Raw genomic sequence first — 26,513 nt, forward strand, 5'->3', positions numbered from 1 at the left:
AGGAATCGGATTTTTATGCTGATTTTAAAAGTATAAGTTTAATCAAGTTTAGTCTTACCTATCAAAATTACCTATCAGCCTGGTAAAATTTGCTTTATTTTCGAAAAAAAGGGAAACACCCCCTAGAAGTTATAGCATCTTAATGAAACCCAAACCAGCAAAGGTTTCAAGCCGCAACCTGCAAAAATGTGGAATTTTGTATATTTTGCAAAGAAAGATCACGGATGTATTTTTTTTTAATTTTGTTTTCTACAGGAGTGATCGTATCGATCCAGTGGTTCTAAAATGTCACAAAAGGCTCATTCTAACGTATATTAAAGATTTTAGTGCCCTTTTTAAGCGACCAAAAATTGGGAGGGTAACTAGGCCCCTCCCACGCTCATTTTTTCCCAAAGTCATCGGATCAAAAATTTTGAGATAGCCATCTTGTTTAGCATAGTCGAAAAATCTAATAACTATGTCTTTGAGGATGACATAATCTCAAAGAGTCCCTGGGGGAAGGGCTGCAATTTATGAACTTTGCCAATTGTTTATATATAGAATTGGTTGCTGGAAAGTATACAGATGTTTTCAGAGGGAATTTTTCTGGTAGGAGGGTCGGGGGAGAGGGCTACGTAGGAGGATTTTTCCATGGAGAAATTTTTCATGAAGGGGACGCCGGACTTCCTAGCAAAATTTAAAGAATGATCAGAAATTAAATAAGAAAAACAAGTTTTTTCGACTAAAAGTAAGGAGCAACATTAAAACTTAAAACGAACAGAAATTATTAAGTATATGAGAGGGTTCGACTCCTTGTCATTACCTCGGTCTTTACGCTAAACTTTTATTTTAGAATCTTCAAAGAGCTATTTATTCTAATTAGACAGCCTTTGTGATTCAGGTGTCATTCTTAAAGAATTGGAACACAATTCGAACTTTACCATAGAGAGCGAGGTGTTGACAATGGGCCAACCCCCTCATATACCTAATAATTTCTATTCGTTTTAAGTTTTAATATTGCTCCTTAATTTCAGTCGAAAAAACATATTTTTTCTTGTTTAATTAGACTTAGACTCCACTATGTGTTTGATTTGTCACAGAAGATTCGTTCATGCAATGGATCTTAAAAAAAGTCCCAGGGTGCTACTAATCCCAGTTAGGTACCCACAACCACCATGACAACCCAGTTAGTCATTAAGAAAAACCCTTTTATTTTTAGGATTGCGTTTGCTGAGGGAAAAAAAAATGATAAGATGAAAACGTATAACCATCTCCAAGAGGTGATTCCCTCTCAACCTTTTCTCCACAATAGTTACGCTGAAAAGGAAAATACAGTGAATAAAATAACTTCAACGTAAAATGTCACAAAAAGACAACCGAAGTAGATATTATAAAGTAGACATTAAAAACACAAAAACAATATAGAGACACTTCAACAACAGTTTCGGTAACAGGTCTCGTCAAAAAAAAATCGTACAACATGGTAGTGAGTTACCACTTTATCCTTTTGGTTTTTGCTTTTAGTAGCCAGTCTTTCATCGATTCTTATGTTTCCTCCGTGAATGAATAGTAGAGGTTCGGCTTGCACCGTAATTTCAGCGAGGTCATCATCCCTTAGCCCACACAGAAGCACTTTTAAACTCATTACGTTAGCCTTCAAGTTACCACAATATAACTCCCCAAATGTCGGAGAGCTCCCTGGTTTTCAGCAAAGATAATTTGAAAGCTCATCAGCTTTCAAGCATTTCACTTCATGTTTTGTTGAAAAAACTAACTTTCTATTGCTCATTGGTAGATTGACTTCCGTGAGATACTGTGTACGTAAAATTGCTCGGAGCTCCTTACACTGTCTCCTGGACTTCAAATTTAGAATTCAGTCTGAATAAGCTTGAAAATTATAAAAATAAAGAAACTTAACCAGTAAACGTATAGTAGATTAAAATCAATACAAAGTGGCTCAATTTTTTTATTACAAAAGTTTCATTCAAAATTTCAACCTTAAAATATAGGATATTCAACTTTAAAAATTTATATTGTTTCATTCTTTCAGCGCTCAAATGTGTTCTTGATACATCTCCAAAGTGGTGCTCATTCGTCATATTGCATAACTGCTGTGTATGTTGGCATTTCTTTCCTCTTCAAAATCAATACAAATCAATACAAAGTGGCTCAACTTTTTTTATTACAAAAGTTTCATTCAAAATTTCAACCTTAAAATATAGGATATCTAACTTTAAAAATTAATATTGTTTCATTCTTTCAGCGCTCAAATGTGTTCTTGATACATCTCCAAAGTGGTGCTCATTCGTCATATTGCATAACTGCTGTGTATGTTGGCATTTCTTTCCTCTTCAAAATCAATACAAATCAATACAAAGTGGTTCAACTTTTTTTTTATTACAAAAGTTTCATTCAAAATTTCAACCTTAAAATATAGGATATTTAACTTTAAAAATTTATATTGTTTCATTCTTTCAGCGCTCAAATGTGTTCTTGATACTTCTCCAAAGTGGTGCTCATTCGTCATATTGCATAACTGCTGTGTATGTTGGCATTTCTTTCCTCTTGAAAAAGCCACACTGAAGGAAGCAAAATAATAAGGGTTAAAGGCTATGGTAAAGAAAAAGGTAATAAATCTTAAAAAAAATCTTATGGAAGAATTAAAACAAAAATACAACAAAGGACTTTCGAACTGATTATTTCAATCGGTGATGGACAGTTTTCATAAGATTCATAATTTTTGTGTATAATCTAAATAGTCACGCGTGCTTGTGTGCTGTGTCTTGTGCAATTTTTTGCGAATAATTACTTCTATAGAGTGGCAAACATTGCATAACTATGGATTGAGGAGGCATTTTTTAATCTTGAAAAGGCTAGAGTACAAGAAGAGCAAAATAATAGGGATTAAAGGCAAGGGTAAAGAGAAAGGTAGCAAATCCCCAAAATGTTATGGACGAATTTAAAAAAAGTAAAGGATTTTCACACTGATTATTCCATTGGGAGATGAACTGTTTTTACGAGATTTATAACTCTTGTATATAATGTAAGCAGTCACTTGTGCTTATGTCCTATATCTTGTGCATATTTGTGTTAATTATTACTTCTACAGAGTAGCAAACACTGCATAAGTATGAATTGAGGAGACATTCTATAATCTTGAAAAGTTAGATTACAAGAAGAGTAAACTAATAAGGATAATAGGCGAGGGTAAAGAGAAAGCTAGTAAATTCCAAAAATTTCGTGGAAGAATTAAAAAAAAAGGGATTTTCGAACTGATTATTCCGTTAGGAGATGAACGGTTTTTACAAGATTCATAACTTTTCTGTATAGTGTAAGCAGTCACTTGTACTTATGGGCTGTATCTTCTGTATCTTTGTGTAAGTAATTACTACTACAGAATGGCAAAAATTGTGCTGAAGAGCCACAGCAAAAGAAGAGCAAAATAATAAGGTTTAAAGGCTATGGTAAAGAAAACGGTAATAAATCTAGAAAAAAATCTTATGGAAGGATTAAAAACAAGACAGCAAAGGATTTTTGAACTGATAATTCAATCCGTTGGTTAACATGTTTCACAAACTTCCTAATTTTAGTTTTTTAAGTAAATGATCACTTGTGCTTGTGTGCTGTATCTTGTGCATATTTTTATGAATAATTACTTCTATAGAGTGGCAATCCCTGCGTAACTACCGACCAAGAAAGCATTTATAATCTTGAAAAAGTATCAGTACAAGAAGAGCCAAATAATAAGGTTTAAAAACAAGGTGAAAGAAAAAGTAATAAATTCCAAAGAATCTGATGGAAGATTTAAAAAAAAGACAATAAGGGATTTTCAACTGATTATTCCATTCGGTGGTGAACACTTTTCACGAGATTCATAATTTTCGTGTATGCTGTAAGCAGGGCCGTATCCAGGAATTTTTTTTTTTGAAGGTGTTTTACACAAGGATTTATTATTATTATTTTTTTTTTTGGGGGGGGGAAGGGGTTAAAGAAAAAACAAAATTAAAAAACGCATAAAAGAATTGTGCATATTCGTTTTTGTTACGTTTTTTATAAGCCAGACAACATTTCGGGTGGTCCCCATTCCCTTTTACGGCCTTGAATGTAAGTAGTCACTTGTGTGCTGTATTTTGTGCAATCAGAGTGGCAGTCACTGCGTAACTATCGATTGAGGAAGTATTTATTTTCTCTTGGAAAAGTACTAGTACAAGAAGAGCAGAATAATAAGGATTGAAAAAGCAAAGATAATCAAAAAGATGTTTGTTATTTTGCAGATTTATTTTTATTATTGCTGACTGGAACTATGGTAAATTGCTTGTTATCTCTTAAAAACAAGAAAAGAAGAAGTCCGCCACAGCCATTTATAAAGCCAAAATTGTTTGTCCTTTTCGACGTAATTACAAACAAGAGCCAATAGCTCATATGGCACTTATGACGAATGAAAATGGAGCTTCTGAGACATGACATTTTTATATATATACTAGCTATTGGGGTGGCGCTTCGCGCCACCCCAAGCCCCCCCGCGCGCGTAAGTCGTTACGCGCCATATTAGTTACGCGCCATTGTAGTTGTGTCCCTGTGTCCCACCTGTGAATATAGCTAGATATATATATATTTTTAACTACGTAAAACTTGCGAATATACAACATTCTTGGCTGTCCCATTGTCTGTGCATGTAAATAGATTGTCAGGTTTACCGACTCTTGAACATGCAACATTTAATTGTCCATGGGAAAAACAATCTGTATTCAGATCTATACCTCATTATTCTAATGATTGCCCTTGAGCTTTGTTGATGGTGATTGCTAATCGAACATTCCCTGTGTCCCCGTCGTCATTTATATATCCCCCTGTGCCACCCGGTGTCCCCGTTGTTGTTGTTTCCCTGTGTCCCGGTCGTCATTTGTGTCCCGGTATCCCAGTCTGTAATTTCTCTTTGAGTGTCGCGTTCGTCATTTATATTCCCTGTGTCCCGGTGTCCCGGTCGTCATTTGTGTTCAGGTGTCACGGTATGTAATTTCTCTTTGAGTGTCCTGGTCGTCATTTATATTCCCTGTGTCCCGGTCGTCATTTGTGTCCCGGTGCTTTGTTGATGGTGATTGCTAATCGTACATTCCTTGTGTCCCGGTCGCTTTCTCTTTGAGTGTCCCGGTCGTCATTTATATTCCCTATGTCCCGGTGTCCCGGTCGTCATTTGTGTCCCGATGTCCCGGTCTGTAATTTCGTCAGTCGACAAACATGACGTCAGTCGACATACAAACATGACGTCAGTAGACAGACACATAGACAAACAACTTATTTTTATATATATAGATATCAAGTTTCATTAAGATCCTATCACCCATTCGTAAGATAAACATACCTCAATTTTCACGATTTCCCCTCCCTCCAGTCCACTCCCCTCAGAAGTTCGAATCGAGGAAACTACGGTTATCAAGTCAATTTGTGTATGTCCCTGACACGCCTACCAATTTCCATTGTCCTAACACGTCCAGAAGCACCGAACTCACCAAAGCACTGGAAATCCCTCCGCCCAACTTACCCAAAGAGAGCGAATCGAGTCAGGTTATTTCAATCATGTATCTGGGACTTGTGCTTATTCCTCCGCTCTAAGTGTTTTCCATGATTTCCGGCTTACTCCTCCAACTTCCCCCAATGTCACCGGTTTCGGTCAGAATTTAAAATGAAAACTGTGAGACACAAAGTCCTTCTAAATATGACCGTTCGTAAGTTAAAAATATATCATTTTTTTCTAGTTTTTCGAATTAACCGTCCCTCTACTCCACCCCCACCCCCAGATGGTTGATTCAGGGAAGCGACTATTTCTAATTTATTTTGGTCTCGTTCCTGATACGCCCGCCAACTCTCATCGTCCTAGCTTATTTGGAAGTGCCTGAACTAGCAAAACCAGGACCAATATACCGAACGACCGACGGACAGACAGAAATTACGATCGCTATATGGCACTTGCCGGATGGGCAAGTGCCATAAAAACCATGAAGTAGACCTAAACACATTTTTTTTTTTTAACTGTGTAGCGTTGATTTTGACTCTATATGGAATTACCAGTTGAGACAGAGCACAAATTAAACTTCAGTATTCCATCAATATTCAAAGCCTATTCCCCTAAGGAAAGACGTAAGACTTTTGTTCGATTTTTATCCAATTAAACACTGTATTGAATTAATAAAAAACTTCTTTAAAAAGAACTAATACCTGTCTAATAGAAATGCCCCTTACATTTTTCAGAGCTATTTTTTTTTTGTCAAAAACGGGATTTTAAAAAATATTTGAAACTAAATCTGCAAATTCATGCACAGGCTATTCTTGCCAGTCACCCAAATCAGATCAATGAGCCAAAACACAAACTTCATTAGGGCGATAAAATTAACTTAAAATTAGACAGAACAAAATACAATCTTAATTCGCTTGCCTTGGAATAGGAACACCTTATTGAGAGAGTTTAAAAATGCTTCTTCTAAAAAAATATATGGTAAACCCAAGTAATTTGTAATTTGCTTTACTTTTGGGAGGCTCAAAATTGTCAATAAAAGTACTTTCTGGGAAATAGATCTAGTTTTCCTATTAAACTTAAATTTTATCGGTGTATTAAGCCAAACCTCTTTATGTGTCATCATTGGCATACAACCCTTTTGAAATATTAAATACCGTTAATTAACTTAGCTGTATAGCACCTAAATTTTAAACAAAAACAAATATTTAAGATTTCTCAGAGCCATCGGTGGCGTTTTAGAGACAAGGTTCCATCCATATTCAAAGCTTATCCCCCTCAAGAAATACATCATTTTTTTTCCTTTACAACTTTTGTCCAATTTCTATCCAATTAAACACAGTACTGAATTAGTAAAACAAGACCTCTTTAAAAAGAACTAGTACCTGTCTAGTAAATATTCCTCTTGCATTTTTCAAAGCTATTTTTTTTTGTCAAAAACGGGATTTTAAAAATATTTGAAACTATATTTAGGAATCAAAACACAGGTCATTCTTGCCAGTCGCCTAATTCAAATCAATATGCTAAAATACAAAGCGCGTTAGGGCAGTAAATTTAGCCTAAAACTTGGAAGGAACAAAAGGATTGCTTAATTCGTGCCCTTTGGAATACGAAGACCTTATTGCGAGAGTTTAAAAATTCTCCTTTAGAAAATGTATGTAGCAATCCATATAATTTGAAATTTGCCTCATTTTGGAGAGGCTCAATATTATTAGTAAGTAGTACTTTCTTGGAAATGGATCTAGTTTTCTGTTTTAGATTTTTCTTTAAAAAGTTTCGGAAATCTAAACTTAAATTTTTTATATCTATCACTACTGAATCGGTGTAATTAGCAAAATCTCCTTATGTGCATCTTTGGAAAAATAGTTCTTCATCTTGTTATTGGGATCGCTAGACATTCTTTTTTCAACATTAAGATACAGACAATACCATATTTTACGACTTTGAATGTTCGGATTGTGATTTCCATGACCACCCAAGTGAAACAGTAACAACCTATAGAAAACTAACTGCAAAAAGTTACATTTAAGAGAGTTTAGTAGCCTGACCTTTTAATAATTAAGGCAGACACATAATACCGGCAGACTCCCTTTTGAAACATTGAAAAAAGTTAATTAATTTAGCGGTAAAGTACCAAAATTCTTAATAAGGACAAATATTTAAGATTTTCCAGAGCCCTTAGGGATAATTCAGAGATGACATTTCGGTTTCCAGGTATTTTTGACATGACAGGAGTGTCAATTTACAAAAATTTAAGAGAGAGGGCAATATAATTTTTTGGTTAAAAAAAACAAAAATACAAGAACGTGTATTTTTCAAATTCCAGAGAGGACTGTTGGGACTATTCATCCTGCTTTCCTGCAGTAGCCATTGTGAACACGGTGCTTTAAAGTTGCCAACAAATATTTGTCAAAATAAAGTTGTCAAATAAAGTTGTCAAATAAAGTTGTCAACATCTTTCCAACAACAATTTGATTTGTTAGGGATATTTATAGATATTGGTAGCTAAGATCTTTTGCTAGGTCGTGGAAATGTAATTGTTACCTAACATTTTTACAAAGACTGCAGAAAAGCAGCTTTTTTGCTGCAGATTTAGAAAAGGCAGATTGCTTCGAATTCCTGTTCATTACCTTTAGAAGGACGAATAAAAGTATGCCAAGAAGTAATAAGCCAACTAATAAGGCAGCAATGTAGACCCACAATCCAGCCTTTAGAGCTTGGGGAGTTATATCTTCAAAGCGAATAATCATGTTTACTTCAGCTTTCCTACAAAAATATATTTAAATATTTAGTAATAAAACGAATACGGATTTTATATAAACAAAGTGATTTGATAGGTCGTTCATGGAACGCTCACAATATTATACAATTTTTTATGTTTTCTAACCCTTGCTGTTTTAACCTTGGACAAATCAAAGAGGTAATTTTATGATATACCCCGTACAGATCAAGTTGTTCATGCCTTGACACACTGTAAACCGGTTTCTTTCGCTAGTTTCTTTCAACTTAGCGCGAGAAGAGACAAAGAGAAGCGACAGAATAGATGGGAAATATATAACTTGGGCTATATATGTGCACATTAGGGGGGAGGGTAAAGTATTTGGACAGTTTGAAGCCAGAAAACAATTCTTGCTTCATAATATCAGAATAATTGTAGCTAACATATTTTGCATGCAGACCCTCTGTAATTTACCCCCCCCCTAAAGTACAAACATATAGCCCAAGTTTGTTTCCAAAGTATTATATTTTATCATACTTGGGTATATTTTATTAGGATTAACCTAACTTGACTTCTTCTTCACTTCTGTATATCATACAAGTATCACCAAGGAATGTAAGAAATTTATATTGGAAGCACTATCACAATTTATCTCGGTAATCTTGGTAATCTTGGCTCCCTGGTAATCTTGTTAAAGGTAAAGTTGTTAGAGGTTTGGAAGTTTTCCGTCAGCTAAAACATATTTTATCATTATCACACTATTGCTGTGCCTTATATTTGTTATGGTTATGTCATCTGGTAACGTAACTTTCATGGAAAGTTTAAAAGAGTGTGGATTTTACAAAATGAAACAGTACGTCTTCTTGGTAATGATGTTGAAAATGTGAACGATATTGCGCTGTTTTTAAGAAATTACGGGTACCAAACACTGGTCAGATTCGTGATTACCAAGCTGGTGTTTTGGCCTATCGATGTTGGAATGTTGTATGTCCTGCAGATTTTATAGTTTTTTCCACGCAAACCACTTACGGCACAGGTGTGCAAGTAGAAAGGTGGATAGTTTTACAATTCAGTACCGAGACACTACACGTGCAGGTTTTGGGATTAGGTATGATCACATTGGGTCATTTAAACTAAAATTTGAGAAAAAAGCTATTGGGAGAGGGGAGATAATTATAAATGTTTATTTGATTCTTTTTTAATTTTGTTAGATTTAGGTATTAATGGTTAATTGAAAAAGAGTGGCGTTGTCTTTTGTTTTTTCTTCTTTTCTTAAATTATTTTTAACGGTTGATATTAAGAAGATTATAGTCGTCAATTTTCAGACTTTTTTAGCTTTCCTCAGTTGGTTGTGTGTATACTTACTTTGAGTGTATATATTTTGAGCTGTAAGTAGAACTGTTCCTTCACAGTTTCTTCTGAATTGTTTGTCGGAGGGGAGGGGCTGCCATCTTTGTCTCGTGCACGTTGACGAGGGTAGATATAACTTCAACGTTCTTCAGACTTTCTTAGCTTTCCTCAGTTGGTTGTGTGTATACTTAATTTGAGTGTATATATTTTGAGCTGTAAGTAGAACTGTTCCTTCACAGTTTCTTCTGAATTGTTTGTCGGAGGGGAGGGGCTGCCATCTTTGTCTCGTGCACGTTGACGAGGGTAGATATAACTTCAACGTTAGCTGGCTTCCAGCTAAATGGCGTCTTTTCAGCAGACTTAGAAACAATTTATATCCAGCGTATCTTCTGTTTTCATAGCAACTATAGATACCTGTAGAGCCAGAAGGGACTGTTTCCTTTCCACAGCCAGTCCATCTCATATCAGAGAAGGCAAGTGCGTCCATATTTATCAATTATTTCATATTCATCCTAGTGTCCCAATTTACTTATTAGGAATCGTCAATTACCTGTGGAGAAAAGTTCTGCCTAGTTTGCTACAATCTATCATGGTCTAAATTCAGTTAAAGCCTAGTTTCTCTTTTTTCTTTTTAAAAAACTGAAAAAGTTTTGCCTTTGACGTAGATCTACCTGTGCCTGCACATGTACCTAGGGCTTCAAGAAGCAGCTGCCAACCATTCCATTAGTTTACTGCTCAGAGAGGTTAGTTTACGTGACCAGGTTACGTCGATCTGTTTAAACACTCGTCAAAGGGTGTTTCTAGGTCTGCCTGTGCGGAGCTAACCTGTTTGTCGCCAACGAAGGGTTGCATTAAACAGTAAGAAATTTTTGATAGATAAAAGTTACGTCCCCGTTCAGTTTGTTTGATCCTGACTCCAGCCATCGAGCTTCCGACAGAGCCAAAAAAGTCAAGATGACAGTTTTGCAGTGTTCAAAGGTCTTTGAAACTTAACCCATTGTTCGGATGTTCCAGAAATAAAATCTAGTTGCAATATTATTTCGTTTAGGGGCTGGTCATCGAAGTCCCGGCCTGGCATTAAATGTTAAAGTTTATATTGAAGCTGGAACATCTCTTTGGGGATGTTTTCTGCCCTCTTCGCAAGAAAAAACTTTTATTTCTTCTTCGAAAAGTTAAGCATGCAGTATCTGCCTATTACAGTTATCTTCCCTGAGTCAGAACTGTATATTGTTTTTATCTACAATCCACATTTTAAGTCATAACCATTGCTACAGCAGCATATTTTTTTTTTTTGCATTGGATTTTTTTTTACCATGAACCGTAGATTGCTTTTTAATACGCTGTACTATTGCTTTCTCTTACTTTTCTATTAGGTTGTACTATTGCTTTCCGTGCTTTTTTTATTAAGTTATTCATTGCTTTCTATCGAGTAAAATGCAATTATAATCAACTCACCATTGAAGGATTGATACTGAAGATATTTTATTTTTTCTGATCAGATTAACTTAAGTTATTATGTAACAGAAGCACGAACACTATCATAATAACCACCTCTCTTTCCCTTCTTTTTCCTTTTTTAGCTTAAAATTATTTGAAATTCATTTTGATCAAAAATTTTTCATAAGCACATATGATTTTTTTGGAAATTATGTACAATTTATGTTCACATTTAATGCATTTGTCAAGTTGTATATTTGCAAAAACATTTCTGACTTGGGTGCTTAGATAAAAGCGGGACAGAGAAACGACTATTCTGCTTATCTGATAAAAGGATTCTTAGAATTCTGAATAGACTTCTGTTTTCTGAATATTCTGAATAGATATGAAATCTGAATAAGCTTCGGACTTCAGGCTTTATTATCATTATTCACAAAAATTAAAATCGTACAAAATATACTTACAAACTTAAATGGCGGAAGTCGAACAAATTCTTTAATTTCTTCTGATATTTTCATCCATATCTGAGCCCTCTCCTGTTTTGTTGTGGATAAAGATGTTCAACCACCAGTGAATTACTTAGTGCTGAAGAGGTCAAATAATGACGATAATCCTTAGAGCCACGGAATAGATGCAAATTAAGTAGTCCTATGGCCTAAGATCATTCATAACATTAAAAATAAAAGTGAAAATTCTCAGATCATATAGAGATATTACGTGAACAAAATTGTTTTTCTATAAGAGCTGTTTTTCTCTTTAAAAGAACGTCCGGTCGGATAAATATTCGAAACCTTGTTTATGACACACAACATTCTAGTATAGAAAGTGGCAAAAACAATTCAAACCTGCCATTATCTGCTACTATTGCATTCTGTGGCTCCACCAAAAAAGTTTTGGCATGCATTACTAACTCGATCAGCTTTTTTTCACCTAGTCTGCTATCTGAAAAACAAAAGATTTGATTATAGATTACAAGTTAAAGTTGACTATCGTTGCTGAAGTCTTTAAAATAGAGATTAATTCAAAAGGATATTGACTTTGTTCTGAAATGAAAATCTAATGTGACTAGAGGTCTATGCTAAACTAAAAATTAAACAGATGTTGTTACATTTGAAGCCCAGTTCCTGCAGTTTGCAGTTTTGAAGCCCACTTTTTAACACAGGGGTATAAGTCAGTAGTATTTCTCTTTGACGGCGGTTTTAGGAAACGGTACTCCCCCTAAAATTAAGTAAAGTTCCTGTATATTTTTGTGATTTTTGTACATTAGTTTTTGACTACACAGTAGTTAAGACTTTTTTTAATGCATTATAGGGTGGGGTGTTAAGTGGAGTAGAGTTGTTTAAGCTGAAGTTGAGATATGCGTGTGCCAGAATTTTATCAATTTTATTTTAACTAAGTATAACTAGATACTTTAACTCAAATCTTGCCGTACAATAGCCAAAATTCCAAAATGCAGCATGAAGGTTGAAACGATTCACTATCTTTGAATTAGTTCGAAAAACCGTGTGGAAAATCTTAATTCCAATCCCCCTCCTCTAGAACTATTCTTTATTCACTGCCCTGGAAATATATTCACTTTCACGTGTTTCATTATTTGCAAATATAATATCAATGAATACAGATATATAAATAAAAACGAGTTCGGCACAAATAAAAATGACGAACAGGATGTTTCCCTAATTTTACAGATTAAATAAAATTAAACTTTAAAGAACTTTAAAACAACAAATTATGGAGCTGAGCTGAATAGCTAGGACATAAACTGGATATCGAATGATTGAGCTATAGTCTCTGAAGCATTTTATGTCCTACTTAGAGCTTTTTTACTCAACTATCTATCAGGGGCATAATTTGCTATGGGACAGGGGGCGAATGCCCCTCCCAGACCTCCTAGACCCCAAAACCCCCAGTTTGCCCCTCCCTCCTGCTGAAATATAGTTTCTTCCAAAATCTTGTCAAAACTAAGTTAAACCTGCTTGATTTAAGGATCAGCAGAAACAGCTCAGTTTTTTTTTAACACAAATATAATACCTTTATAGAACTATAAACTACTTCTATAATACTAAATAGTGCCTTTATTGTACCTATTGGCTTATTCTTTAGTTTGAACTGTCATTTTCACTTGATTTGGAAAATTGGCTCCAACTTTGACCACCCCCCCCACCCACTCCCCCATGATTTTGACGAAATAACGACACTGCTATCTATGAACTAAAGACCTCTCTAGGAACGCTACCAGCGAATTGAGTCAACTAGAGATTTGTATTTTTCCAGCTTATTTTAAGAAAATTTGATGCATACCCTTTCATTTAGGGCCTGAAGCCGGCTACTATATTTTCACATGCACTATCTCATCAAACTTAGGAGATACCATCTTTAAATGGTCAATAGTTGATTGCCTTGCGTAGTACAGGCATGTTTTTGAATATCGTTCACATGTTTATACCTTTAGACTGGGAGATTTTCTAAACTATTTTTCAGACTAAGTGTGATTCATTAATAAACTGTTCATAGTAATGAATTGTAAGTAAGGAGCAACTCTTGCTAACAGAAACTAAAACTAAACAAAATTAACTTGACTTAACTCAACTTAAGTCTCCTGCCGGGCACTGCTCGGCGTAGAGAGTGACGTCCGCCACCTCCATCCACTTCGGTCCATGGCGAGTATTTGCTCTTCGCCCTGTCTGATGTTTGCCATCGTCAAGAACTCGGACAGGCTGTCGGACCAACGTTTCTTCGGTTGGCCACGAGGTCACTTCCAACCGACTTTGATAGGGTCGAAGTCGTAGGTCGTCTTTGTGGGTAGACGTGGTGGCATTCGGAATTGGCAGAAGCTTCTCATTGCTAACGAAGTCAGACCATCGTAGGCTCTCGATCCTCCTCAGGCTCTTTGCATGAAATACGTCAATTTTCTTGAGGGTTGCAGCTGATACTTGCCGTGTCTCAGCTCCGTAAAGCATCAAAGAGCCAACTAGAGCACTGAAGATCCGCAGTTTCGTTGTGCGACTGATGTTTGGTTTTCGCCAGAGGTGATGATTCAGTCTGCCGATGACAGAAGACGCTTTAGATAATATCGCTTGCAGCTCGGGGAGAAGCGAGCCATTTCAAGAAATTATGGAGCCCAGGTAGGTGAAGTCTTGAACAACCTCGATGCCAGTGGTGCTGTCCAGGCTAACTGGAGAGTTAACAATAGGAGAAGACGGGTCAATGGCCATAATTTTATTTTTGTTCCAGTTTATATGCAGTCGTTATTTAGCAGCTTCCTCTCGTAGAATTTGGAGCGCTTCCAGCAGCTGCTCCATGGAGTCCGCCAGAATGGCCAGGTCATCGGCAAAATCAACATCTGTGATGGCACGATCTCCGAATTTTAGCCCAAAACTGAGACGTAAAGTGGTTTTTGTCATAATGTAATCTAGGATGACATTGAAGAGCTCTGGGGCCCTTGCACATCCTTGGCGCACCCCTGTCGTGATTTAAAAGAACGGGCTGCGCCGACCATTTACTTGTACAAAGCTCTCCGTCCCATGGTGCAGCGCCTTGAGAAGTCTGCAGTATTTCTCGAGTAGGCCAGTCAACTCTAGAATCCGCCAAAGAGCTTTTCGATCGACTGAGTCAAATGCAGCACGGAAGTCAACGAAGGCAATAAATGCTTTCTGTTGGAACTCTGTGGTCTTCTCTACTATTTGTCGAATCGTGAAAATCTGCTCGATGGTCGAACGATCCGACATAAAACCAGCTTGCTCCGGTCGTCGGATTTTTCGAATGACGTTCCGACATCGGTCCAGCAGGATCATTGAAAATAGTTTGCCAGGGGCTGACAGTAGGATTATCCCCCGGTAGTTGGAGCAGTCGCTTCTTGAGCATTTTTTCTTCCATAAGGGGATGATGATACCCTTCCGCCAATCCTCGGGAAATAAGTTTAAGAAAATTACACAAATATAAATCAGGGAATCGATTTTTTACTGGAATCTACTACATAAATCAGGAATGTATTTTAATCTAATTTTCACTCAGAGCTGACTTATCCAAACATCTATGGATTAAAGACTTCTCTAAGAACGCTGCGAGTGAATAAAGCCAGCAAAGGATTTGCGTTTTCCCAGCTTATTTTAAGAAAAATGTGACTACCAGTGAATTGAGCCAACCACAGATTTGCCCTTTTGCAGCTTATTAAAAAAAAAAACTGATGCATACCCTTTCACTTTGGGCACGAAGCCTGCGAGATCAAACATAAAATAACCAACATACTAAATAACGGTTAAATGAAACCTAAAGGGAAAAGAAATTAAAATGAATAATCAGGTCAAACTTAAAACGAAAAGAAATTCGAACCAATAATAATAAGGCTATCGCCACTCTCCCTTCTAAATGTACTGTGAACTTCTAAAATAAACACTGTTGTTTTGCAGGTGTTTTTGCAGGTGTTTGCAAAAACAATGTTGTTTTTGCAAAAAACATGGTTGTTTTTGCAGCAGTTTGTTTAGTTTATGGAAGGAATATTTCGAATTGTCGAAGAAGGATTTTCTACATATGAGACTAATAAGACTAGATTGATTGATTGTTTTTTATTGAAATCGACTAGGTTGATAGTTTACACCAGCTTTTGATTTTATGATGCTATAGTAATAAAAGGGAAACTGTTCAAATGTAAATTGTTTTCAGTAAAGGGTAAATGATGCTCTGATTTTTATTAGTTTTATGGGGGGGGGCGGCCTTTGTTGTGTATGGTATGTTTATTCTCTTTAAATTTTACTTAATTATTCATTTTAATTTCTGTTTGGTCTAAATTTCGTTTTTAAAATGATTTTTTAAACAAACGTGGGAAAACACAGTGAAAAGTAAAAAAAAAAATGCAAAATTCAGGCGGGGAGAATGGCTCAATTTTTTTGCATTGCTTAATTCATCGAATCAAACTGACGTCCGCTAATGTCATCTTAGTTGTTTTTTTTTCTTTCAATCTTGATAATTTTTTTATTTAAATCAGGTTTATAGTTTAAAGTCAGGTTTATAGTCCCTTGGCTTGAACAACAAGGAAAATCTACTGGCTTGAGAAACCAGAAAAGTGGCAGCAACCACGATATTTTGTATCAATGACACATTTTTTCCCCTCCACAGTTAGCGGGGTACCGGAATATCATAGTGATCTTGAGGGAGGGAGTAGCTATTTTGTTCAACATGACTGAAGTGTCCAATGAGTATCGCTTTGGGTATGAAATGACCCCCATACTCCCTGGGGAAAGGGCTTTAAGTTCTAAAATTAGCCCATTTTTACCTATAGAATTTGCTATTGGGAAGTGGTGGGGCGGGGCATTTTTTGCGGGAAGAAATTCCCATGTAGATTTTTATGCTCTCCGATCACTTTTGATGCTTGAGGGGATAGATGGAGCTTTCGATTTCCAGTCAAATCGTATAAACTCTCTGAAGTTTATATGAGAATCCCTTCTATGGGAACCATATAGCCCGCAGGAAACGGCTTGCAGTGCCTATCCCCGGGCCCTGGGAGACTGTGTCGACCCCGGAGTCTTTGTTATATGATGTTTGAAACATTTTTAACAAGGTGGCTATCACGGTATTTTTATCAGATATATTTGGGGAGAAGAGGGCCTTGGGCGGGGCTAGTGGGCTTGTACCGCTTTTTTTTATGTACTCTGTGTTAATTGTAAATTTAGTTCTATCGTTTTTAATTGTAATTTTTTTTTCGCTGAATAACACTCAGTGTCTTCGTTTTTTTTCCTTTCTCCTTTTTGTCCTTCATTATCTGAGTTTCTTGTTTCCTTTTTTACCTTTTCGTCTTTCTTTGTGGGATTATTTAATTCAATATTAAAAAATTGCTATAAATAGATAACAACTTTAATATTTGATTATTATTTGGGTCAGCTAAATTTTAGTTACAAGAAAATGTATTTACCATTTGCCAGCTTTAAGGAGCTTCCCCAAGGCCACTCAACATGTCCCAGGTGGCAATAGGGGAACGCCCTGTAGATATGAACGGTACCTCTGTAGGAGGCATGGACATAGGGGAGACCTTCTCCCTCGGGGTCTATAATAAAAACTTGAGAACCCTTGCTCGGGGCCATAAATACAGGTGGATGGGGAATAAAGCCCCTATAATGTACACTCAGTAGGGCCCACCACTCTATTCCCACTTTAGGAGTGGCGTCTTTCGAGGAAATTATAGCCTAGTAAACGACACAGCATTTGCACGGATTCTGACTAATGGATAGTTCTTCCTGTCTTGGTCTGTTTAGACAGGCGTTTTCGGGAGAAAAACCTCTTCTTAGCTAATATATCTACTATGGGCTGCCTCTCCGTAGTGGCATAATATTTGTAGCAGGGAATATATAATGAGTTGGAGGTAATAGGCTTTGGACTGTCTGTGCAGGACTTCGACTCTTGTTGATAGAAGAGCAACGCCAAGTGCTGAAAACCCTCTTGTGACCAAGATAGGCCCAGGATTGCATAAAGCCTCCATTCATACTGGAGGTCCCTGAGACTTTTTGCTTTTCCGGTTTTAAGCCGGCTTAACCACTTTGGTGTAGACTTGAGAAGATGTATGATCCCGGTCCAGCGCTGGTATCTGGGATCATTGCTTTTCCTGAGGCCAAAAAAATTTCAACGATTTAAAGAACATTCAGTTTGGAACTTGGAATGTTGCCATGTTAAAATATGACTATAGTATCGACATTTTGGCCCATAAATTCAGACGATTTGAACTGGACTCATTAGGATTTTCAGAAACTCCTATCTCAAGGGTAGGAAGCATGAAATTAGGTGATATAGAATTTGTTTACTCAGGCAGGAAGGAAGGGGTACATAGACAGGAAGTATGGCTTATGATGAATAAAGAAGCTGCCAAGTCTTATTTAGGCTGGGAAGGTATTAATAATAGAATACTAATTGCTGATTTTATGACTAAAAGTTCAGGATATCAGTTATAGTAGTATATTCCCCTGTAGAACAGACTGACGGATATACAAGTGACTCAGATGAATTTTACCTACAGTTACAGAAGCAAATAGACAGGGTTCCAGGTAGAAACATGATGTTTTTACTAGGAGATTATAACGCCTAGGTTGGTAGAAATAGGAATAGATGGTATCATAGCCAAGGTAAATTTGGTGCAAGAAAATAAAACAGTAATGGCTACAGACTTTTGCAATTTTGTAGGTATAACAATCTAGTTATAACCAATACGGTGTTTGACCTATAAATACCCCATAAGTTAAGATGGTATTTCAGTGATGGTAAGACAACAAGCCTTATTGATTTTGTTATAATAAACCGAAGACTGGCAGTATCAATACAAGATACAAGGGTATGTAGGAGTGCTTTTATTGATGTTAAAAGTAAAGATCATCATCTAGTAGTGTCTAGGGTTAATTTAAAGCTGAAATTTCGGAAGGGTAATTATCTCCCGGAAAGTTATGATGTTGATAGACTCAGGGATAAGAATTTGAGAGAAATTTTACATGAACAGTTGAATACAAAACTTAAGAGTTTAAAATATTCCAATGTGGAAGATGGTTGGAATAATTTTAGAAAAAACAATTTGTGGAATTGCTGATGGCGTCTTAGGGAAGAAAGTTGGGACTGCAGCTAGGAATATTAGTGAAAAAATTAAAAATGTAAAGGAAGTGGAGAAAGCATTAAAATATGAACTAAGGAGGTGTAAAGTGCAGGCCATGGATAAAATTGCTGAGGGTCTGGAGGATGCAGCTAGACGGCATAATGGAAAATATCGTACTGGCATGTAAATAAATTGAGAGGGAGCAGTCAATCCGAACTTTTCGTGGTTAAAGATAGGAACAGGGCCACAATTAGTGATAAAGAAATAGTTAAACAAAGATGGCAGAACGTTTTGAGAATGTGCTAAACCGAGATAGAGTTGCAGGAAAAGATACCGAGATAGAGTTGCAAGTTTGTGATACATTGGATGTGAAGGAAGATTCGTTCTGCGAAGAAAAATTAGCGACAGTACTAAAATGATTAAAAAATAATAAGGCTCGAGGTGCTGATAGTTTGCTAGATGCGTTTTTTAAATTTGGTGGCTCTGAGGTTAGAAATAAGTTGCTGAAGATTATGAACATGATTTTTAAAAAGGGGAAGTACCTAACGATTTTAGAAAAGCCTTAATTAGACCATTGTATAAGAAAGGTGATAAGAGTGAGTGTGGTAATTATCGAAACATTAGTCTGGTCTCTGTAGGTAACAAATTACTTAGTTACATGATACTTTCTAGACTTCGTGCAGCTGGTTTCGTATTAAATCAGGAGTTAAGCAGGATTGTGTTCTATCCCCCTTTATATGGATCAATTTGATGGATTTTTTTTTTTAGGAGCACATGAAAGGCATTGGGAGACCACGGAATCAAATGGGGAGGAAAACTTTCCTGGACTTAGATTATGCTGATGATTTAAGCTTCCTAGATGAAAGTGTGAGCAAAACGAATGAAATTTTAGAGGTTTTGCGAGTTCAGGATGCTAGAGTAGGTTTGAAAATTAGTGTTAAGAAGAGTAAGTCATTAAGGCTAGGAATAAGTGAAGATGAAAATCTGATGTTGGGTAACGAAAATAATGATCCGGTGAGCAGCTTCACTTACCTTGGTAGTATTAATAGTATAGACAGTGGAAACAGTGAAGATGGTAAAAGTAGAATAGCCAAAGCTCAGGGTGTTTTTTTTCAGAGTTAAAAGAAGTTTGGAAGAATACGAAGATAAGTGTGCAAATCAAGATTAGAATATTGAAAGCTACAGTGATGACACTTGTCAAGCAGGGCTCTGAAGCGTGGGCACTCCAAAACGCAGATGAAGATTTGCTAGGTGTTTTCCAGAGAAATTGTAATTTAAACAATAGGCTATATTAAAAATGTGGTTCAATCCCACTTTCTAAGACTGTAATGAAAGAAAGGTTGAGATAGCTATGGCACTTTGTGCGGATGAAGAATGGCAGATTGCCGAAGATTGTCCTTTTCGGCCAGCCGTCGAGGGCTAAACGCAAAGCAGGTTTTCCTCGTCTGAAGTGGAAGTACTTCATAAAGAAAGATTTAAGGGAAACGAGAACTCCCTAGGAGGGTGTAAAAAGGGAGGCTTTGAATAGATTGGGATGGAGGAGGAGAGTGCGTAGCTGTGCGGGCTCAGGTGGCTTAATGCTGCGGTGAGTTGTTAGTAGTAATAGTAATAGTAGTTTTCATTACCAAGATTTTCAAGTTTGAGGGCTGCATTAACGTTAACAGTTAGTTCTTCATTTTTGTGCAGAGGTCCAACATCGCAGGTGATTTTTGTACAGGAAAATTCTTCCCCACAGTCTAGAACAATTCCTTTGTTTGATATCAGCGCTGCTTTAGGTCTGCTTTCTTCTTTAAGCACAGAATACTTTTCTGTTGATGTCCTAAAACTGTAAAATAAAATATTAAACAGTTAAAAATTAACTAACAATTTAAGTTTATGGTATAGCTGTAAGGTTGGGTATAGTGCAAAGAGGGCTCCTATGTTTTCTTTCACCTTATATCCCAGGATAAATTTATGTATAAATTCTTTGAGACGAAATAAATTGAGGTGCCAATTGTCTCCCAACCCATGATCAGTTTGATCTGGAAGAATACTTTAATAAAAATATTAGAAGTTCGACGTAATCATCCCGTTTACAACTTCAGGCAAATGATTTTTATCACAGAGTTTGTTATTGAATATTTATAAAAGGTTTCTCCTTGTATTAATAGACAATAGTGGGTGCCTATGCACAGTTGACTTCAAGTAAACACAGCACAATAGCGTCTCATTATAGTGGGTGCTAATGCACAGTTGGCTTCAAGTAAAAGGGGCACACATGGCATCTTATAATAGAACAGGGTTAGACTATACGTTGTTAAAAAGGGTGTTAGATCCAGCATGTCTTTACTCATAAGGGGACACGTTAAATCACCCTTGAAATTTACACAAAGCATCATTCACATATGAAAATTGAAAAAAAACTAGCCTAAAATCAAGTTTTTCTCATTTGTGCCTTTGACATCCCCCTGAGGATCAAATCTGTGTGCTTGTATAACTTCCAGGGTCTTATACTCTTTGGGTTAAAAAAAAAACAAAAAAAACTACGTAGTTTCCAGAGATAAAGCCAAATTCACAATTGACTTGGCCATTGAATGTTCATTATCAGGTAAGCAGAGTTCAATGGCATTGAGAGAAACGAAATTTGTTTTATTTGTTTGTAGAAAATTATCGTAAATTGAATTTAGGTTAAATTCACCTGCATCTTTATTAAAAGTCACGTTTTGAATTGAAAGATTTTTTTTTTTTTATTTCAATGGTTTTTCTGAATACTTGTTCTAAACCCCGGGTCCGTAGAAATAAGAGGGACATTTTCGAACATAATAAATACTCACTGGAATTAAAAATGCGTTCAGATAGAACTGAAGTGAAATTTTCAGGTTTAGATTCTTCCGTTATGGTTTACGAAATAGATTCTTGATGTTTTAGTAATCTAATTTTTATATATAGGAGTTTCCGCAATTACATGTGATTAAATAAAAAAGACAAGTTTTTTTTTTAGCTGCAAGTAAGGAGCGACATTAAAACTTAAAACGAGCAAAAATTATTCCGTATACGAAAGGGGTTGTCCTCTCCTCAACGCCTCGCTCTTAACGCTAAAGTTTGACTCTTTCTCACAACTGTACTTTTTAAAAAAATGAAAAAGCTTTAGTGCGAGTCGTTGAGGAAGGGGCAAGCCCTTTCATATACGGAATAATTTCTGTTCGTTTTAAGTTTTAATGTCGTTCCTTACTTGAAGTAAAAAAAAAATTGTTTAACTTCTGAGCGTTTTTTAGTTAATGCATGTTTGGATTTTGACTCACCGGACATGAATAATTAAAATGAAATTTACATATTATTTTTTTTTGGCTAAATGGCTTTCTCACAATTTTAATCGGACGATTTTGACAAAAAATGGGTGGGGGAGGAGGCCTAGTTGCCCTCCAATTCTGGTTTTTCGCTTTTATTATTAATAAATGTATGTAACTTACGAATTTACTTACGTAACGAACTTCTACATTTGTATATTTTTATCTCGTACTTGAGGGGTTCTCCCCTTCGTCAATACCTTGCTCTTTACACTAAAGCTTGCATTTTGTCCCAATTCTTCAATAATGACCCCTGAATCACAACGCCCGTAGAAAAAATAGTTGAAATTACTGAAAATACTTTAGCGTAAAGAGCGAGGTATTGTGGAGGAGACGAGCCCCCTTATATATGTAATAATTTCTGTTCGTTTTCGGCTTTAATGCTTCTCCTTACTTCCAGCTGAAAAAACTTTTTTATTTTTTTTTTAAATTTAAACTTTTTAAATGATGCTAGAAAACCCTGCAGCCCCTTCAGGGACAATCTCTTCACTCATGACAAATTCCTCCAATGAAAGATACTCCCAGGTAGCCCCTCCTCTGACCCCCCCCCAACCCTTAACGTGAAAGAGTCCCCCTGAAAAGGTCAGTACACTTCCCAATAACCATTACTATATGTAAATAATAGTCAAAGTTTTTAACTTGCAGCCCCACCCCCAGGGACTGTGGGGGATTAAGTCGTCCCGAAAGAAATAATTATTAGGTTTTTTGACTATGCTGAACAAAATGGCTATCTCGAAATTTTGATCCATTGAATTTAGGAAAAATAAGCGTGGGAGGGGGTCTAGATGTCCTCAAATTTTTTGGTCACTTAAAAAGGGCACTAGAACTTTTAATTTCCGTTAGAATAAGCCCTCTTGCGACATTCTAGGACCGCTAAGTCGATAAAATCACCCCTTGAAAAAAAAAACAACAAAAAGACAAATAAAGACGCATCCGTGATCTGTCTTTTTACTCCAATTAAATAGAAACAAACGCCACGATCAAAACATGCATTAATTCAAAAACGTCTAGAAATTAAATAGAAAAAACAAGTTTTTTAAATGAAAGTAAGGAGCAACATTAAAACTTAAAACGAACTGAAATTACTCCGTATATGAAAGGGGCTTTTCCTCCTCAACGCCCCGCTCTTTACGCTAAAGTTTGACTCTTTCTCTTAACTCCACTTTTTAAAACAGTAAGAAACATTAGCGTAAAGAGCGGGGCGTTGAGGAGGAAAAGCCCCTTTCATATATGGAGTAATTTCAGTTCGTTTTAAGTTTTAATGTTGCTCCTTACTTTCATTTAACAAAAACTTGTTTTTTTTCTATTTAATTTCTGGACGTTTTTGAATTAATGCATGTTTTGATCTTGGCTCTCCGCATGTAAATAATTAAAACAAAATTTGCATATTAATTAGTTGCAATCATTGGAAGACTTTGAGAAAAAAGTAGTGAAGGAGGAGGCCTAGTTCCCCTCTAATTTTTCGATTACTTAAAGAGGCAAGTGGAACTTTTAATTTTTTACAAACGTTTTCATTGGTAAAAATTATGGGAAACTTACGAATTATCTTACGTAGCAAACTTCTATATTCGTATGTTTTTATTGCGTATATGAGGGGGTTCAACCCTCGTCGATACCCCACTCTTTACACTAAAGCTTAAATGTCCCAATTCCTTAAGAATGACCTCTGAATCACAAAGGCCGTAGAATAAATAGTTGAAATTACTAAAAATTAGCGTAAAGAGTGAGGTATAACGAGGAGGTAAACCCCTCATATGCGTAATAATTTTTGTTCGTTTTTAAGTTTTAATGCCGCTCCTTACTTTCAATAGAAAAAATTTTCATATTTATTTTTTCATTGTTTTTTTCAATTAATGCTAGAAAATCCCGCGCCCCCTTCATTGAAATTATCTTCCCCCATGAAAAGTTCCTCCATGGAAATATTCTCCCACGTAAACCCCCTCAACTCTCCCCCTAAACCAAAAAAATCCCCCTGAAAACTTCTGTACACTTCCCAGTAACCATTACTATATGTAAACACAGGTCAAAGTTTGTAACTTGCAGCCCCTCCCACGGGGACTGCAGGGGAGTAATTCGTCCCTAAAGATATAGTTATTAGGTTTTTCGCCTATGGTGAATAAAATGGCTATCTCAGAATTTTGATCCGACTTTTGGGAAAAATGAGCGTGGAAGGGGGCCTAGGTGCTCTCCATTTTTTTGGTCACTTAAAAAGGGCACTAGAAATTTTCATTTCCGTTAGAATGAGCCCTCTCGCGACATTCTAGGACCACTCAGTCGATACGATCACCCCTGGGAAAAAACAAACAAAAAACAAATAAACACGCATCCGTGATCTGTCTTCTGGCAAAAAATGCGAAACTCCACATTTTTGTAGACAGGAGCTTGAAACTTCTACAATCAGGTTCTCTGACACGCTAAATCTGATGGTGTGATTTTCGTTAAGATTGTATGACTTTTAGGGGGTGTTTCCCTCTATTTTCTAAAATAAGGCAAATTCTCTCAGGCTCGTAACTTTCGATGGGTATGACTAAATTTGATGAAATTTATATATTTAAAATCAGCATTAAAATGCGACTCTTTTGATGTAACTACTGTGTATCAAATTTCCATTTTTTAGAGTTTCGGTTACTATACCACAAACTGTTGGATAAAGCAGTGACAAAGAATAAAAAACAAACAAGATATTAATTGAGAAATAAATCTGAATATTTCAATTCTACATCCGGGAGCCGGGAGCCTACATCCGGGAGAAAAAGGAATTTTTTTATCAACGAAAAAAGGAAATTTTTTTTATCAACGAAAAAAAGGATTTTTTGTTAGTTAAATCATCCAAAGAAAAGGACAAAAAAAACAAAAACAAGTAAATAAAACCCATATATTAAACTCATATTTTTTCTCTTTTTGTTTATTCTTTTTGTTTTTTCGTTGTTGTTATTTTCTTGTCTTTTTCTTAAGATGATTCAACTAATTCTTTTTCCTTTTTTCCGTTGATAAAGGCTCCCGGATGTGCAGTAGATATATTCGGACTTTTTTTTATTAATTAATGTGTTGGTTGATTTTTATTCTTTGTCACTGCTTTATTTAATACTAAACCCGTTTTTCTTGCTTAATTTTTCGTAATTATTATTATTACTAAGGAATTATTTACAAATCTAATCCAGTGGAAAAATTATAAGGAGAATTATGAAAATCTAAAACGGCTGAACTAAATGATCATGTATATAATTACGCGGAAATCGTAGAAATTTCAATATTTGGAAACAGGCCTAAAAGCCATGCCTCAGCGTAGGTAATATTTAGAATCAGCATAAAAATGCAATTCTTTTGACGTAAGTATTGGTATCAAAATTCCATTTTTTAGAGTTTCGGTTACTATTGAGCCGGGTCGCTCCTTACTACAGTTCGTTCCCACGAAATGTTTGGTTTGATAGACTACACTGTAATCCTTCACTAAAGTTCAGTCCTTTACATAATTTAGAAACCTACTTAAAGTATTACTAGTCTCAAAATACCTATGTCTCGAAAATTTTCTTTGGTTCACCAGAGAACACTCTTGTTCGAAGGAACACATTGCTAAACCATAAATCAGCATCAAATTAGAGTATAGGGAGGTAGAAAAATGTGTAGTCTTATTTAATCTGAGATATCTTAGGATGATGAAACAAAAACAACTTAGAAACAATAGGCAATATTTTTTCCAAGACAAACAATTTTCCAATTGTTTCTAAGTTGTTTTTGTTTGATATGGAAAGGCAGTGTGGTCTGCGTCGCTACTTAGGATGATGAAAAGGATAAAGACACTCGAGAGCCATTGACGGCATATAGGATGCAAAATTGATGTTCAGGGTGCAGCTGCCTCGTCTTTTTTACAGGGACAGGTAGCAAGTCTCTTGCCTAACCGTGGGGGAGGGGGGATCGAACCCCAGACCCTGTATTGCCAAGCAGAGCATCAATCTATTGTGGTACCACAGGTTATTAGTAATCAGGCTACTAAAGTAATCTTAGTCAACATAACTCTAAACATTAGTTGAAATAAGAGTTTCAAAAATGGGGTCAGTGGACAAAAAGAATCAAAACCTTAGGGAGATTCTTATATAAATTCAAAAGATACCTTTCAGTCGGCTTCACTGATGTGGCAAGAAACTCAAAAAGATCAAATTCCGTTATCTGCTGTTGCTCGTCTTCTAAAGCCTCATCTTCAATATAATCTTTACCGAGTGATGTTTCGACATCATCGTATCTCTTGACGCGTTTTTGCTCTGTAGTTACGTTATTAGGAGGCGTGGTGGTTACGATGCTATCCGACGGTGGTATGAAAAAGGAACCTTTACAATGGAAACGTCGCTCACCAATTCGAGCCTTTAAAATATGTTAACAGATGAACAGAAACAAACTCACAAGCTGCTATTTTACATGGCAGAGACACAGTAACTTTGTTATTGAGTAACTTGTTATTGTTATCAAGTGATTTTAGTTTCTTTTTGTTTCGTCTTTTTTGAAGTGTAATTCCGTATCGATTGAAATGCAGGGTAATTGAATTTTTTTCTTCTTCTTCTTTTCATTTCTTTTTTCTTTTCTTTTTTATTTTCTTCTTCTTTTTCGTATTGTTTTTATTTGTATGTG

The 26,513-nt window shown here is 36.0% G+C and overlaps 1 protein-coding gene across 1 annotated transcript in view; it reads right to left on the minus strand.

Annotated features, from left to right (window-relative positions):
• Nucleotides 1-2,357: 2,357 nt before the first annotated feature.
• Nucleotides 2,358-26,513, minus strand: part of LOC136030959 (integrin alpha-4-like) — a 122,084-nt gene continuing 97,928 nt past the window's right edge. The window contains exons 18-22 of the mRNA XM_065710102.1: nt 26,002-26,249; nt 20,190-20,389; nt 11,843-11,939; nt 8,122-8,257; nt 2,358-2,558 (exon numbers count right to left, since the gene is read on the minus strand). Of these exons, the coding sequence (XP_065566174.1) occupies nt 2,496-2,558; nt 8,122-8,257; nt 11,843-11,939; nt 20,190-20,389; nt 26,002-26,249 (744 nt within the window). The 3' untranslated portion in view covers nt 2,358-2,495. The remainder of the gene's footprint in view (nt 2,559-8,121; nt 8,258-11,842; nt 11,940-20,189; nt 20,390-26,001; nt 26,250-26,513) is intronic.

Source organism: Artemia franciscana, chromosome 9 (genome assembly GCF_032884065.1).
Source record: "Artemia franciscana chromosome 9, ASM3288406v1, whole genome shotgun sequence".
Lineage (NCBI taxonomy): Eukaryota > Metazoa > Arthropoda > Branchiopoda > Anostraca > Artemiidae > Artemia > Artemia franciscana.